The sequence below is a fragment of the Ambystoma mexicanum genome, chromosome 3p (genome assembly GCF_040938575.1).
Source record: "Ambystoma mexicanum isolate Mex_15411 chromosome 3p, UKY_AmexF1_1, whole genome shotgun sequence".
Lineage (NCBI taxonomy): Eukaryota > Metazoa > Chordata > Amphibia > Caudata > Ambystomatidae > Ambystoma > Ambystoma mexicanum.
In genome coordinates, this window is record NC_090925.1 from 347922222 (window position 1) to 347939634 (window position 17413).

At 49.7% G+C, this 17413-nt stretch overlaps 1 protein-coding gene and 1 long non-coding RNA gene across 6 annotated transcripts in view; one reads left to right on the forward strand and one right to left on the reverse strand.

Moving 5' to 3' along the window:
- LOC138580431 (uncharacterized) overlaps positions 1 to 17413 on the forward strand; it is a 624618-nt gene that overhangs the window by 142020 nt on the left and 465185 nt on the right. The window lies entirely within an intron of this gene.
- LOC138580430 (filamin-A-like) overlaps positions 1 to 17413 on the reverse strand; it is a 456077-nt gene that overhangs the window by 3574 nt on the left and 435090 nt on the right. For all 5 annotated transcript variants that reach the window (XM_069650971.1, XM_069650969.1, XM_069650970.1 and 2 more), the window contains 3 exons: positions 9318 to 9494; positions 8999 to 9217; positions 8716 to 8916 (listed from right to left, as the gene is read on the reverse strand). In XM_069650971.1, coding sequence (XP_069507072.1) covers positions 8716 to 8916; positions 8999 to 9217; positions 9318 to 9494 — 597 coding nt within the window. The remainder of the gene's footprint in view (positions 1 to 8715; positions 8917 to 8998; positions 9218 to 9317; positions 9495 to 17413) is intronic.

Here is a 17413-nt window from a genome sequence, read left to right on the forward strand (position 1 = left end):
TGGAACAAGCACAGCTGCAGTTTCTATCCACACAAGTAAATACCTTTCAAACTAAGTCGAATTTCTACAACAATGTTTAGTATAGTTCTGTATAGTTTGAAATTAAGCACTTGGGCAAATGTCAGTATTTTAGCAGTTTTTCCAAGCAAGGACTGGAGAGCAACAAAAGCACAACGCATGCTCAATCTACAAAGCACAGCCTCCGATTGAGAGCGACATCCACATTTAAAGCAATACCTGCCAACCGGGTTATTCCTGCACCAAGGAAATGCTGTAGATGGTCATAGCAAGCGTGTGATGCACAGAGAGTTGTACTGGCCCCGGCTGAGCTGCACGGAGTCAACCACACCTTTATGGCTGGGGTTCTGCGTTCACAGGTCAGTGCGCCTAGTTTTGCATCCTACCTACTGCAACTACTAAAATGCTCACTGTACAGAGCTGCAATTTAAATAGATTAGTTTTACAAAAAGTGACCGTTGAGTTCATTTACAAACACTCCTTACAAAGTCGTTAACTGACATTCTGCATTGAGAAAGGTAAATAAACCACCAGTTCCTGCCAGAAGAGCTGGATACCCAGTATGCCAGACTGATTATGCAAAGGTAATGACAGCTAGTGCCTGCAACATTTGTGTAAGATCACACACAAGGTTGATTAGGGATCAGGAATGAACAATTCAGCTAACAGTCTTCCAAGAGTATTCAAAAATGTTGATGCTACCCAGTCAGCAAGAAATGAGTTACCCACCGTAGTGACTAACATACTTAGTGCCCTTTCCTCCATACTGCATGGGCGTCCCTTCCAAGGGACGGGGAGACAACCTTTTTCACCAGAAGAAAAAAAAAAACCTTACCCTTTAAATTTAGGAGGTGTGGGGGTGCAGCCCTGGGAGCATGCGCTGCCCTGACTCCACCCTCCAGCGCCACACCATTGATGTGTCAACAAAATGACACCAGTATTAGGGGGTCCAGGGGGGTTGGTGGGACGTATGGAGGAAAGGGGACCAAGGGTACGTAAATCACTACAGTGAGTAACTTATTACTCATACGTCCAGTCCCCTTTCCTCCATACAGCATGGGGGATTACAACTGAATGGAGCCCCAGGGTGGAGAGGAGACCATCGTTACGCAAATGGGTTCCGAAAGCCGCATCAGATCTAGAGCCTGCATCCAAACAGTAATGCTTGCAGAAAGCAGAGGGAGTGGCCCAAGTAGCCACCCTGCTTATGACTTGCCAAGGGACATGGCGCTGGAATGCGATGGCCGTGGCCTTGGCCCTGATTGCGTGGGCATGCATGTTTGCTGGAAGTGGCTTGTGCTGGCCCTCGCATGCTTCTTTGATGGCCGAGATCATCCAGCGGGATATGGAGGCCTGATCGCCTGGTCTTGAGCCTCTGAAAGTGACAAACAGGGCATTCGATTTGCAGAAGCCCTTGGTTCTGTCAAGGTAGAATTTCAAGGCACGCCTAACATCTAGGCAGTGCAGCACTCTGTGCTTCATCCTTGGGAATCGGCAAAGAACGTAGGGAGGACTACTTCCTTGTTCAAGTGGAAAGCAGACGACCCCTTGGGCAGCAATGCTGGGTGTCCCCGCAGGACTACTTTGTCCCTGTGAAAGTTTGTATATGGTTCCGAGGCGACTAGCGCCTGGATTTTGCTGCCTCTGCGAGCCGAGGTGAGGGCAACTAGCAAGGCCGTCTTGATGGTGACCAGCTTGATGCCCGCAGACGCCATTGGCACAAACTGTTTGTGCGCCAGGGTGCCCAAGACTAAGTTAAGGTCCCACACAGGGTGAGGCCTCTATGGGCGGGTAGAGCCTTGTGAGCCCTGTCAAATGTTTGACGATAGGTTTAGAGGAGGAGAAGATCCCTTCCTCAGAGTTCCTGTAAGCCCTGATGGCTGCAAGGTATGTACGGCAGGTGTCCACCTGCACACCGGAGTGGGCACGGTGCGCCACAAAGGAGAGCACATCATCCAAAGTACATGCCAGGCGGTCGATTTCCTTGGAGTCTGCCCAGTGGCAGAAGCCGATCCATTTACTTTTATACTGGGCTAAGGTAGCCTGTGTTTTGGCCTTATAGAAAGGGGGTCGATCTGATTTTAGTCAGCGAGTGGCTAGGTACTACATGCTAGCCAGAAGCTGTTGAGTAGCACATTCGCTTTAAAGTGTTTCATATATGCAGCATGTTGATACTTATCCATACATAACTGTTCAACCTCTTCTGGAATGGCACCAGAGCGTGTATTGCGCAGCAGCATTTATATGGCAAAATCACAATTATACAGTGAATAAGCTCCTACCTGCACGCTCCATTTCCCGTCTGCACTGGAGCTCATGAAGTCAAAGCTCAGTAGAGATTAGGCATGGTTTCGGTTGTGTCTAGAGCCTTTTTTGGGTTCGGATTTTATTTATATAGCACTTTGTTTACACTATAGGACTGCACATTTAAACACGGCAGCACTTGCATACTCCTTAGAACAGGTGGATGGCACCAGAGACCCCCGCCTGGCCAGTTCTTGCTCTACAGGTTGGCAATTTTATAAGAGTCCAAGACATGTGGCATATTTTTCCACTTCCTACCACAAACCACTTTAAGGGACCACATAGCATTTGTTTTGAATAAGTTCTGGTTCAGAGCGATATGGAGGTGCTCCAAGCCCCTGCCTGGTTCTACAGCCTCCGTTGTAGTGAATGCGATACCAGTTTGGGGGTTTCCCCATGGATTGCAGATTGTGACTCCCCTCCCACCTTGAAAATGGGAGGGTAGCATAGCTCATTACACCAGGCACCCGCCTATTGTCCCACACCTTTTCTGGGTCCATCAATCCACATATCAGGGTTGCCCACTCACATTTATTTCTAGCACAAACCCTGAAGGCCACTAGGCATTTTATCTAGCCCTCAGTTCAGGACCCTGCCAAAACTCCAACCCTTCTGCTCAGCTAGCACCAGAACCCCTACATCGCTGAATCACTGTTGCTTGCCAGAAAAGAAGCGGCACAAGCGCAAGTCTACTCTTTGGGTGAGCATGCAGACCCGCCTTCAAGTCAAGCATTTCTTCCCCCCAGACAATCTATCTGACCTGGGAAAATCTGAGTGACGGGGGGGTGGGGGGGGGTTCTTGTCCTCCATAGGAGAAGATTAGTTGCAAAGCCCTTTGTTTCCCAACTTCCTCTTCTCTTTTGTCGTCGAACCTGGGTCAAGTACCCTACCCTTGGGTCTGGAGAAAGGAGACCTTGTAGTCTATGGAAAAATCCTTATTCCACATATTTGAGCAATTTGAAATTACCACAAGCTCATTACACCCTTAGAAAATACCTTGCATGGAGAAACTTTTATTGGAACATGTGACCTTTGGACAATAAGCCAAAACATCGTAGGGCTGGACTGCTTAAGTGAAAGGAAAGTGTGATTGTATGTGGTATTCGTTTTTATAATGCATCCGATTAATAACTGGACTAAACTGGTTAAAATCGAATGATGCATTCAAAGTGGATCCACTGGAATAATATATATTTTTATAATGGCACACTAAAAAATGATATATATATATATATCTATATATTACTACCCTCATTTCATTTCTTAGTGTGCCATTATAAAAAACCCAATAACTTTACATACTGTCCAAGGTGAATTATTGCATGTTGTGTAAATGCGGCCCCAGACCGTTCACTTTAAAACTGCTTTGCGACCCCGTTTACCATACCTAGGGAGGCCTCCTAAAATCTTCCCCTCACGGTTGATTTTAAAAATCCATCTCAACAGTCTTAGCCATGGCTTCCCCAGGAGTGCTCAACAGGTACTCCTAATGGAGATGAGTTGTGCCTCATAACGAAGGCCACAAAGCCCACGAAACAGTCAAATCCAAACCCGAACACCAGTGAATCATTCAAACTGACTAAATGTAACCTAAGTGGAAAGAGTAAGGTTATAAAAAGGAGCAGCAGCCAAGGGTCCCATCAGCCCACTTGTTCAATTGTATGGTCCATAGGTTCTAGGCATTCCCCACCCCCCCTCAATGGGTGAAATGAAGACCGTCTGCTAACAGTTCAGCTCATCTCCTGTAATACAACTGAACGTGGAGAAAATTATAAGTTACTCACTGTAGTGACTAAGGTACTCTTAGTTCATAGTCTCCTTTCCTCCATACTGTATGGGCGTCCTTCCAAGGGATGGGAGACTGAACCTTTTTCACCAGAAAAAAGGTTCTTCCTTTAAATTTAGATGCGGGGCGGGGCCCAGGGAGCAGTCGTGACTCCGCCCTCTGGCGCCACTCCTCAGTCCCCATTCACACAATAGATTTAACATTGCCTAATGATACCAGTATTAGGGGGGAGGTTGGTGGGACGTATGGAGGAAAGGAGACTACGGAATAAGAGTACGTTAGTCACTACGGTGAGTAACTTCTAATTACTGTTACGTCTCGTCCCCTTTCCTCCATACTGTATGGACGATTACAACCGATTGTAGCCCCAGGGTGGAGAGGAGACCCTCCTTAAGCAAATCGGTTCCTGAGAACGGCCTGTCCGAAAGCTGCATCAGATCTAGAGCCGGCATCCAAACAGTAATGCTTGCAGAATGCCGAGGGAGAGGCCCAAGTGGCCGCCCTGCTTATGACTTGCCAGGGGACATGGCGCTGGAATGAGATGGCCGTTGCCTTGGCCCTGACTGCGTGGGCATGCATGTTGGCCTGGAGCGGCTTGTGCTGGCCCTCGTATGCTTCCTTGATGGCATAGACCATCCAGCAGGCTATGGAGGTCTTAGAGGCCCGATAGCCTGGCCTCAAGCCTCCGAAAGTGACAGAGCAGACTTGAGGAAGCCCTTGGTCCTGTCCAAGTAGAATTTTAGGGCACGCCTGACATCCAGGCAGTGCAGCACTCCGCTTCATCATTGGGCTGGAGAAAGAACGTAAGGAGGACTATTTTTGTTCAAGTGAAATGCAGATGGAACCTTGGGCAGAAATGCCGGGTGCATCCGCATGACTACCTTGTCTTTGTGAAAGGTGGTATATGGTTCAGAGGCGACCAGTGCCTGAATCTCACGGACTCTGCGAGCCGAGGTAAGAGACTAGTAAGGCCGTCTTGATGGTGACCAGCCTAATGTCCATGAACGCCATTGGCTCGAATGGTTTGTGCACCAGGGTGCCCAAGACCATGTTAAGGTCCCACACAGGGTGCGGTCTCTTGACGGGCGGGTAGAGCCTAGCAAGACCAGTCAGATGTTTGACTAGGGTTGGAGGAGGAAAAGATTCCTTCCTCTGAGTTCCTGTAAGCCTCAATGGCAGCAAGGTATGTGGGGCAGGTGTCCACCTGCACGCCCAAATGAGCGAGGTGAGCTGAAAAGGAGAGCATGTCATCCAAACTGCAGGCCAAGGGGTCGATTTCCTTGGAATCTGCCCAGTGGCAGAATCTGGTCCATTTGCTTTTGTACTGGGCCCTGCTCCTGGCGCCCTGTATGATCTCCAGATTGGCCTGTGAATGGCTAAGGTGCCAAAGGATTACCTGCTCAGGTACCATGCTGTGAGGGCTAGTTTCCTTGGCGTGATGTGGATGATCCTGCCCACCTGCTGTGCCAGATGATGTGCTGGGCCCGTCAGAAGGTTTATGGGGGCATCCGAGAGGCTGAGTATCTCCGAAAACCGTGGCCTGGCCGGCCACCATGGAGCTAGCAGAATGAGGAGTCAGTGAGGCTCTTTGATGTTACAAATTACCCCGTGGATCAGGGGCTAGGCCGAAAGGCGTAGGCTTTCATGCCGGTCCACTGGTGGTGAAATGCCGGGGCCCTGACCCTGCCAGGGTGCAAACTGAGGGACACTTCTTGTTGTGCCAGGTGGCAAAGAGATCCACCTGGGGATGAACCCACTTGTTGAAGCTCTCCTTAATGAGGTTGTTTAGCTGCCACTCGTAATTGTCCACTCCCAGCCTGCTGAGCCTGTCCGCCTCCCGGTTGGATTCCCCTGGAAGGTAGACTGCCGAGAGGTAAATTACGTTTTCCAAAGCCCATTCCCACATGCCGATCGCCAGTCTGCACAGGAGGGGGATCTGGTGCCTCCCTGCTTGACGTAGTACATGCTGGTCGAGTTGCCTGGATGAGGATAACTTTGCCCTTGAGAAATGGTAGGAATGCTCCGAGCGCTAGCCAGATGACGTTCAGCTCCAACCAATTGATGTAGTATTCATGCTCCCGTCGAGTCCGGGTGAAGTGGACCGAAAGATCGTCCAGGGTGGCTCCCCAGCCCTTGAGCGAGGAGTCTGGTGAGGTTGGCCTGCGGAGAGGGCGGCCGAAAGGGCTTACCCCGTCCGTAGGTTGCAGTCCATGGACCACCAAGTAAGGTCCGAGTGGGGAGATGGAGGAACGTTTATCATCTTGGAAGGTGTTACGCTCACCTGGCTCCCACAGAAGCGTCGATTTGGACTGGACAGCTGCGGTCTCCACCAATGTGACGCGTAGGGCCGAGATGACGGACTGGACTGGCCCACCTAGCTTAGTTTGCTTGGCCCGTAGGAATATTCTTCTGCAAATGGAGAAAGGGAATTAACCACCCATCAACAGCCTACTCCTTCAACGTATCTATAATCAAGTAGACACCTGGAAGGCGGATAACTGGATGTGCCTCAATAAGGGCCAGACTGAGCTCCTCATCTTTAACTCCTCTCAAGCTAGGGCCAAACTTTCTAACTGCTACCAGTCCTTCTCCATCGAGAACTAGCATCTCAGTGAAGAAAATCAAAACTCTACAAACCAACTGCACATTGAGTGCAGAATCCCATGTGAACCTAGTTGCCAAAAACTGATCATACCATCTAAAGCTACTTAGGATCATTCGTCCATATCTGAACTGGGACAATTAAGCCATCGCTTGGGCAACTATTCTATCAATAGACTATTGTAACGCACACCTAGTAGGGGCCGATAAAAAAAAAAAAACTTATCAACCGCCTTCAGACTATTCAAAACGACGCGGTTCGGGTCATCAAAACAGTCCCAAGAAGATGCCATATCAACCTATCGGCAGGAATAAAACTGGCTACCGGTCGCGACCCGATGTCAATTCAAAGCGACGACCTTACTTCACAAGTGTCTTTATGAGAAATACCCCAGCTACCTGAAATCAACCGCCTCGTGGTATGAATCTCTACCTTCATTGAAATCAACTAGCACCAATCTTATTGCTTGCCCCTCCTTCAAGAAATCAAAAGGGCTGGGCAGATAGTTTGCAAATTGGTGGGGCTTTGCCGTCCTGTATGATATGGGGCAAAGCTATCTTATGTAGTCAACCTACCAATTGCATTCTCACCCAAGGATAAAATGCTACTGGGCCAGATTATGGATTAGGGGGCCGTCAGACCAGATATTTTACTTAATATACACAAGTAAAGGGGATAATTTAACTCTCCTCCCCCCCCCCCAATCCCCACCAAGATTTTAGCTAGCTTCAAACTAAGAGCAATATTGGTTGCTCTGGGACCAACTCAAAGAACCCTTAAGCAACAGTGTAGCCTTAATCATCCTCATCCTAGCCATCAGTTCCATGAACAAACCATTTCAAGAAGGAAGAGGTTTGTCAATCCCATTTACAAGTCAGAACCATCCTAAAATTGGAGTCAAGAATGTCAACGGTCAATTACATTACAGGCCGACTAAATTTCAAGGTTCGCCAATTACGAGCATTCAAAGACAGTTAGTTTGCTCTTCCTGGAGTTCTCATATGTTGGCAAGGTTTATGAGAAATAGGTTCTCTCAAGTCAAAGAGTTCAGAGCTCGCTTACATGCTGAGAATCCAGACAGACACCAGTTGTCTCACAGGACCAAATGACAAGTCAAACTGATCATATAAATGGAGAAATGACATACAACGTATTGAAGGCAACCATATTAAGAGTGGGTCATTCTAACCATTCAGGTGCCTATAACCTTCAAGGATGCAGTGGCTCTGTAGCTACCACAAACATACATACCAGCAGACCCACATATGTCCTGCTGTGGCTACAATAGTGGTAATCGCCCTTTAGAATCCGTAAATTCATGACACCTGCAGAGAAGAGACTAGCAATTTAACACTGAAGTCTTTGACAATATGCTTTGATTGGGTTTATTGTATGTACTGCAAAACAGAGCAGCAACCCTTGGCTAGCCCCTTTGCTTTAGACCCACTTGGAAGTACATCTTTCAATGTGTGCACGTTGGCAGTCAATTATTTCCAAGGTATGCACATGGAAGAACAGTGCAGAAGCCCTCAAGTACTTTGCATGGTCAGGGGTAATCCTATGGGCAAATAAGTAGGTATGCCCTATGCCTGATCATAGGTTCTTTGCAGCAGATGCACAATCAGTTGGCCTGAGAGGGACTTAACAAAATCTTAATCTGTGCGAAGGCAGTGACAGCTAATGTGACTCAAGCACTTCCACATCTACAAGTCAACATACAGACAACTTACATTTGAATAGTACAAGACAAGATGCTGTCCTATTCCAGGCTGTTTTGTGAAGGCCATTTTGAGAAACCGATGTGATGTACACAACATGGTTTCTTGCATTTAAATCGAACCTGCCCCTATAATCACATCAAAACAGTCAATCTGACACATTTCCCCAGCTGCCATACGCTTGAAAGCCAGATTTCAAAATGACAGTCTACCTTCTAAGCAGAAGGCAAACAATATTTTGCCATAGTGAGTAGAATAAATTAAGGGCCCACTCGTCAGGCACTAACCTGCTTTGCTGCAGTCAACGGTGAAAGAATTCTGGCCCACAAAGGCCTTGTTCAAGCCAAGCCCCTTGGCCACCACATTGCTGGCATCCGAGGACAACTTTGGCAATGCACTTTGCTGTGGAAAAGCTTCTGCTTTGGTGATGGAGTCCACAAACACAGATGAGGTCTCATGGTTACTATGACTGCTCACTAGACGAGATCCTGTGGAGTGGGAAAACAGTAAGTAAACTGAATAGGTCTCAAGATTCTTGTAGCTAACGAGCCCCAAACGTCAAAAGCTCACCAGTAATCTTTGCTTTGAAGGGGCTTCCCACAATGTGATAGGGTCCACCATACTTTATGGAGATCAGATAGTTGCCAGGGACCATGGGCGTGTATGTGACCTTGTATCCCTCTGCACACTCTTGACAGTCCATTTTCACTTTGGATGGCCCATCGATTGTGACAGCCAATGCTCCAGGGCCAGCGCTAGTCATGTTTACAATGAACTCTGCTGCATTTCCTGCAAAAGGGGAAAAAGAAAAGAAAAAAAAGTGAGCTCGTTTAGACTACGGAACCTTCCATGGAGTCAAACTCCCAGGGCACGGCATTCACTGCAATACCTGTGATGCCCCTCTCCAAACCAGCACCATAGGCAGACACCATGCCAGGGTCGCCAGCTTGATTGGGATCGCCAACCCGAATCTTGAATGGGCTGCCAGGAATGTGGGATCCATTGAACTTCACATCAATCACGTAGAGGCCATTTTCTCTGGGGATGAAGCGCACTGCGTACTTATCTAAAATGTAAAATGGTTAAACAAAATTAAGTAATCCCAGTGACTGGCTACCCATGCTAGGTTTACCCTCTACCCCTGCAATTCTTCCCCCCGCCCCCATCTCAAACTATGTGTTGACAAATGATACCATACAGTAGGTTCCAAGCATCAAAGAGAATCTTAAACACTTCAAACTAGACTAGGTTGACCTGCCTTCACAAAAGGGTGAACTCCGTTGATCAAGGCTGCTTTACTGAATTTGGAACAGGACAGTGTCCAAACATTTCCTTGTGTGCTACCTCCAGCATTTACGCTGTTCCTACTGTCAGCATGCCAGAGTTCACTACCGTATTCTAGCACTAGGCATTGGTATGTAAACTACCCACAGACCAAACAATGGCTTTCCTCCTTCACATGGACATTTAGTCCCTGACTTGAAGATAATATTCACACACTCCATTTCCAAGCCAAACCTTCCGATGTTTGTTTGGACAGCAGCCAATCAAGGAGTCCACCTTTTTACCTCAATCTACTGGGGACTTGTCATTTGATTCATGAATAAAAACTGCCAATGTGTGTGCCACCATATACAGTGTGGCAAACTGGGTGTACCCAGGTTTTTCCAAGAAATCCAAACTATAGCTGGTACAACCCCAAGCTGTAGGATTCTATGTAAACTCTGCAATTGCTTTGGTTATTACCCTTAAACCCACTTGCTTTATTTATAAGGCAGTTGGGAAGGTTGTACAGCACTATCTGGAAAGTTAGATGCATAATTTTCATGCTCTGTTCAGAATCAGTTTAAGATTATCCAAAATAAAGATTACTTTCCTAACCCCTCCGCCCCCAATTTAGGATGCAAAAATCACACATTTTGCATCAGTAGGAATTCATCATTTCACATTGATGGGAAAAATGTGTTTTCCTAGAAAATATGCATCTGTTGATTAAAAATGGAAATGTCTAATCGTAGATTGTGTTCAACATATTTCCCACTTTTGCTGAAGTTCAAGCAACTGCTAGCCATAAAGGCATATTTAAGTGATTCATAAACAGTACACATTGTTGTACTTTGAATACAAGTTACTTACCGTAGTGACCAACGTACTCTTAGTCCCCTTTCCTCCATACTGCATAGGCGTCCCTTACAAGGGAGGGGAGACAGAACCTTTTTCACCAGATACAACCTTCCCATTTAAATTTGGAAGTGCGCGTCCCTGGGAGCATGTGCTGCCCCGACTCCTCCCTCTGGTGCCACAACTCAGTCCCCATAGACGCGTCGACAATGGATTAACATTGCCTAATGACACCAGTTTATAAGGGGGGGGGGGGTGGGGTGGGGTGGGGGGGGAGGGGGGGGGAGGGAAGATGGGACGAATGGGGACTAAGAGTACGTTAGTCACTATGGTGACTAACATATTACTCAAACGTCCCATCCCCTTTCCTCCATACTACATGGGCGATTACAACTGAATGTAGCCCCAGGGTGGAGAGGAGACCCTCCTTAAGAAAACAGGTTTCTAAGAACCACCTGTCCAAAAGCCACGTCTGATCTAGAACCAGCATCTAAACAGTAGTGCTTGCAGAAAGCCGAAGTGGTGGCCCATGTGGCCGCCCTGCTTATGACCTGCCAGGGGACATGCCGCTGGGAGGAGATGGCCGTTGCCTTGGCTCAGACTGCATGTGCGTGCATGTTGGCCAGTAGTAGCTTATGCTGTCCCTCGTACGCTTCTGATGGCCAAGACCATCCAAAGGGCTATGGAGGCACGATACCCCGGTCTTGATCAGCTGAAGGTGACGAAGTGCGTCCGACTTGCAGAAGCCCTTGGTTATATCCAAGTCGAATTTCAGGGCATGCCCGTTATCTAGGCAGTGCAGAACTCTGGGCTCAGCAAAGAACGTAGGCAGAACCATTTCTTCATTTAGATGGAATGCTTTAGGCACCTTAGGTAGGAATGCTGGTTGTGTCCGCGGGACTACTTTATCTCTGTGAAACATAGTGTAGAGTTCTGAGGCGACCAGCACCTGGATTTCGATTGTCCTGCAAGGTGAGGCCGACTAGCAAGGCCGTCTTAATGGTGACCAGCCTCGGAACACAATGGAGCAAAAAGCTAACATACAACAAAAGACGTTCCCATATGGCTAAAGTTATAAAATGGTTTAGCAAGCTGTCAGTGAATACTCAACTGGTAGCTAAAACAGAATAAATCATTCAATTTAACATATAAACTATACCACCAGTCATACTAGACCTTCATTTGTACCCATTGTTGAAAGCACATATCACAAAAAAATCAAAAGTATATAGAGAAATTATTTATTTATAGAAGTGAACATGAATAGGGCCACTTGTTGACTTCATTAATGAGGGAATTTACGCAGGTAGGTAAATAAATCGACAAATCTCCAAGATCTTCACCATACACTATATTGAGGTCCCACACGGGGTGTGACCTCTTGATGGGCGGGTAGAGTCTGGCAAGACCTGTCAGATGCTTCTTGACCATGGGGTTGGAAAAGAAGACCGAGTTCCTGTAGGCCCCAATGGCTGCCAAGTAGGTGCAGTAAGTGTCCTCCTGCACGCCCGAGTGAGCGAGGTGCGCCGAGAAGGAGAGCACATCGTCAAAAGTACATGCAAGGGGGTTGATATCCTTGGAGTCTGCCCAGTGACACAACCTGGACCACTTGCTCTTAAACTGGGCCCTGGTAGCTTTGCTTCTAGTGCCCTTTATAATCTCCAGATTAGCCTGGGACAGGCTGAGGTGTCCTAGCGTGACCTGCTCAGGAACCACAATAAGGGCTAGTTTCTGTGGTGTGAAATTACTCTGCCCCCCTGCTGTGTTGGAAGATGTGCTGGGCCTGTCAGAAGGCGATTGGGAGGTCTGAGAGGCTGAACAGCTCCGAGTTGGTGAGACTCCTTGACCTTGGATATCACCCTGTTTATCAGTGGTGTGGGCGGGAAGGCGTATGCTGCAATGTTGTTGCACTGAATCGGAAATGTGTCGCCCAGGGAGCCGGGGCCCTGCCAGGAGGTGAACTGTTGGCACTTCCTGTTGTGCCAGGAGGCAAAGAGGTCCACCTGGGGGTGTAACCATCTGCTGAAGATCTCCTGAAGTACGTGGTGGTTTAGCTGCCACTCATAATTGTCCGCCTCCAGGTTGTACTCCCCTGGACCGCCAGTCTGCACAGTGGAGGGCACCTTATACCTCCCCGCTTGTTGACATAGAAGATGCTGGTCGAGTGGTCTGAATGAGGACGACCTTGCCCATAAGAACCAGAAGGAAGGCTCAGAGTGCAAGCCAGATAGCCTTCAGTTCCAGCCAATTGATGTTTTACTCCTGCTGGGTCCAGGTGCCATGGACGCAATGGTTTTCCAGAGTGTCCCCATCCCCAGAGAGGAGTCCGTAGTGATGGTGACCTGCGGGGTAGTTTGCCAGAAGGGCTTGCCTGTCTGCAGGCTGCAGTCCCCTGGACCACCATGTGCGAAGAGAAGGAGGAACAATCATTTCCGACAGAGCCCCGTTCCTGGTTCCATGATGCCGCGAAGTGCAGCTGTATTCTCCTCATCCTGAGTCTTGTGTGGGGGACAACCAATAGGACCACTGCCATGAGACCCAGTAGGTGTTGGTACCACCAGGCCGAATTCACTTCTCTGCTAAGTAAGTGCGCAGCAGCCCTCTTGATTGCCATGATCTTGTCCTCCGAAGGAAAAACGCTCTGAGCCTGTGTCCCAGATGAGCCCCAAGAAAGTCAGTGTGCGTAGGCTGCAACTGCGACTTCTTGAGATTGAGCGAAAAGCCTAGATTGTGCAGTGTGTTCATGAGAGGTGCAGTGCACCGCTTCTGGAGATTAAGCGGTGACGAGCCAGTTGAGGTACGGATAGATGTGGTGGGCCGCCACTGCATTCCTCAGCCTGGTAAAGACCATGGGAACAGAGTTGAGGCCAAATGGAAGCACCTTGTATTGGAAATGGTAGCCCATGACCCTGAATCGTAGAAAAGAACGATGAGGCTGCCGCATCAGGACGTGCAAGTATGCACCCTTCAGATTCAGGGAGCACATCCAGTCTCCCCTGCACATCTCACTGCAAAAATTCAAGAGGTTACGCCAGCTTTAATAGCAGAGGTAGGGAGCGGTTGAGGGTGGAAAGGCCCAGCACAACTCGGGAAAGCCTGGTTCTTTTGGCAAAAATTCCAGAGTAAAAGCCCAAGCCTTGCTGGGAGGCTGGGACTTCCTCCACTGTCTGGCTCTCAACGAGCGACCGGACCTTCACCAAAAGAGTTGCTTTCCCAACCTGTGGGAGTGGAGGGGAATAGGGAGGAGAGGCTGGGATGGGTAGGCGGTACCCTGTGGACACTACAGAGGATCCAGGGGTCTACAAAACTGGCACCAGAACTGTGCATGGAGAGCAAGCCTGCCACAGTGGAGACACGTGGACCCGGAGGGGCGTGTCATGCCTTCTTTCCCTCTGAGGCTGTTGCAGAGGCGGGGGGACTGGAAAAAGCCCTTCTTCCCCCTTCACCCCTCTCCCCCTGCCCTCAACCCCCAGCTCCCCCCCTCCCTCCCCAACCCCCCCACCCTTTTGTCGTTTGCGCTGATGTTTGGTCGGCGAACGGTCAGGCTGCCTGGACCTCTGCTCTTTAAAGCTGCAGAACCCTCCGTATGTATGCTCCTTGTCAGAGTGCTGCTGTGACTGGGTGTAAATTTTGGGCGTTGTCTTTGTAAGGATGGATAAAGACTTGGCAGTTTGTGAGCTGTTTCTTTTTGTTCAGCTCCTCGTCCGTGGTGGAGTGGAAGAGGTCACCCCCTTCAAACGGAAGGTCCAATATGCATTCCTGGACATCCAGGTTGAATTTAGTACCACGGATACAGGTTGTTCTCATGTCCGTGGCAATGCAGATGGCCCGGCCAGAGGTGTCAATGTGGGCAACGGACTCCACGTCATCTTACGCCACCATCTTGGCCTATGCCAGTCCAACCTTGAATCGCGATTGGCTCTGCGCCCGGAAGCTCTGGGAGGAAATCAGCAATTTCCTGCAAAAGCCTCTGGTTAACCGCTGCTAGCAGGGCATCCGCATTGGCTTGGCAAAGATGCAAGGCCACGTTGGCATACAGCTTCTTCCCATACGCCTCCCAGATTTTCTCCTCGACTAGCAGTGCCGCGGAGGAGGCAGGGTACGACTGAAGCTTTGAGTATAGTGATGCCACAGCGATCACTGAAGAGTGCAGTTGAGGGTGGGCCGACAGCAAGATTGTATCCTCATCCATCTGCCTGTACTTTGCGTCCCGGCATTGACCGGCTGGACCGAGTGGGGCTTGAGCCAGCCCTTTTTGGCCAAGGCTACCATATCCTGCATCAGGATCCCTGTTCTTGCTGCGGGACATAGCATGAGGACTTGGGCGAGGACCCCCCCCCCCCTCGGATGGTTGCTAGACCTTGTGTTGAGGAAGGCCTAAAGTACTCTGGCAGCCCCACAAGACGTTCACGGAAGGCCTTGGCTGGGGACTGTCGGGGTCCTCATCTGTGTCCACTTGAGGGTCTGGTGGTTCCGGCACCGGTGGAGGGCTGGTGGGAGTAGAGGGCTGGGGTGTGGAGACAGGAGTCGGAGGCTGCAGCAGATGCATGTACGGAACCACCTGCAAAATCAGTTGAGGGGCCGGAGCAGGCGGCAGAGGCTAAACAGGGGCCAAGGGCACCTGTACTGGGGCCTGCAGTGCCAAAGCGGAGGGGTGGTAGGCGATATTGCCGGGGTAGCGGGTGGCTGCTGGAGCTATTGCGTACCCTGCCCATACAGACTCAGTTGAAACCTGACCTGTACAAATGAATGTCAGGCTGTAGGCCACACAGTCCCACCTGGACACTTTCCTCCACCTGCTCTCTGCCTTGGTGCGGTATCAGGCAGATGTCAGACATGTCTGGGACAGCGGCCATTTTGCTTGGCTCTCTGGGCCCAGCCCAGGACTCTTGGGTGTGGATCATGAGGCCTACCCTGTTCCTCAGGCCGAGACCTGGAAGGCGTTTCGCCCTCAGCAGATTTGCCGGTAGAACTGCGTATAGGTGTGACGCTCACCTGATTCGCACGGAGGCGCAGGTCTGGCTTCGAGTGCTGATGCTTCTTCAATGGTGAAGCGCAGGACTCTGAAGATGGACAGGAAGGGCCCTCTACTCTGGCTTCTCCGGCTCGCAGGAATATTCCCCTGTGCGTGAAAAGGGAGTATTACCTACTGACTGAGTTATGCTCAAGCCTCCCACTTTCTTCCAACCCTCCACGATACCCTTCCACGATTCCCCGTGAAGTCTCACCTTAGGGTCTGAAAGGACGAGCTCTCCATCCTGCTTCTGACGCAGGGGCGCGTTGAACCCAGTTACTTCACTGGATTGAGGTTGGATGGGAGTTCAGGTAAGCTTGATTATACTGGTAAGGCGCTGTAAAAGTTCTGTTGCAAGTTCAAAAGTTCAAGCTTTAAATAATAATGTTCATTGTCTTTTTTCAGGTGATGAATGAAGATTCCTTTGGAGACTTCTTGCAACAAAGCGCTGATGTTGATGTCTTTTCCCCATAGGGGCTGGGGTTCGGAATGCCAGAAATATGGCGCCGACCCGAAGTGAAACGTGCAGTTCCAGTAAAGATCTGGTAAGTCCTAGATGAGCGCTCAGGTGATGTTTTTGCATTCGCTCATCTAAAGTCTGTCTTTTTTTCCCCATAGGGGCCGGGGTCCTGCTTGGAAGCAGCAAGACCCGAAATGAAATGGGAATGACCCAACAGGTAAGTCTTAGAAGGAAACTGGGCTTTTCCTATTCCCTTCCTTCTCTCACCTCTTATTCTTGTCTTTCTCTCTAGGCTCTGGGAAATGGCTGTGTATCCGGATGATCGCTGCTGAAGATGGAGGAAGTGATGCAGGAAAGGTGAGTGAAATGCAGCGCTGCAGCGATCGTAACGAAATGCTTTTAAAAATGATGTCTTCCCTTTCAGGATCGTCGGTGATGTCTCCGTGGTGCAGATTAGCTGGTAGGTCTCTTGTCTCCCTTTGCAGGTAACCCAGGATGCCGACAGGCGTGGCTGAAGTCCAGATGCAGGAGCTGACACGGTGAGCGTCCAGCTGCGAGGAGCAGAACAACGCGAAGCGTGAGTTGCTGATCGGGTGTGGTTTAAATAGCTTTGGAAGAAGTTCCAAGTGTGTATCCTTCCTCCGATCAGGTATGTATCCTTCCCCGACCACACCCGGGTGGAAAGTAGTCCCACAGGTAAAGTAGTTCCTATTCAGACCTCAAGAGGGCCTGGATGTGGCAGCATGGTCTGCATCAGGTAAGTGCACATTAAAACACTTGAACACATCTAGCTTTATGAGCCTGGCGCCTAAGGCGCCAGGACAGAGGTCCAACATGAGCTTGGCGCCTAAGGCGCCAGGACTGCGTCCAAAGGGCCCCAGCTTGGGCCCGCTGGCACTCCCCTGGGGGAAATGATACCTGCCTCTGGGGTTGCTGGGTCGGACCTGGCTCCTTGGAGGTAGGCATCATGACAATAGGCGCTCCGGAAATGTTGCTGGTAGTAGGGTGTGGCCTCTCGTGCAGACCCAGTAAAACAACCTTCCGGTCCCTCAGCACTGTCAATGGGAGGATTGAATGACCCCCCCCCCCCCGGCCTGCCAGCCGGTAGCTGATTGGTACTCGTGTTGGTATGAGAACCTCATAAGTTCCTCCCTGGAAAGGAGTCTCCCTTGCGGTGTGCACTGGAAAAGTGCCCCCCCACCTTGGGCCTGGATCGATAATTGACGAAGTCCTTCAGGTCCTCTGGAGGCGATCTCTGGAAGAGCTCCCTCCACCCGGCTAGTCTGTTCTTCAGAGACCTAGATGAAAGCACGTGGCAAGCAGTACAAGCTGGCCAGCTGTGGTCTGGGCCAAGGCAACGCGGGCAGAGGGCGTGGGGGTCTGAAGTTAG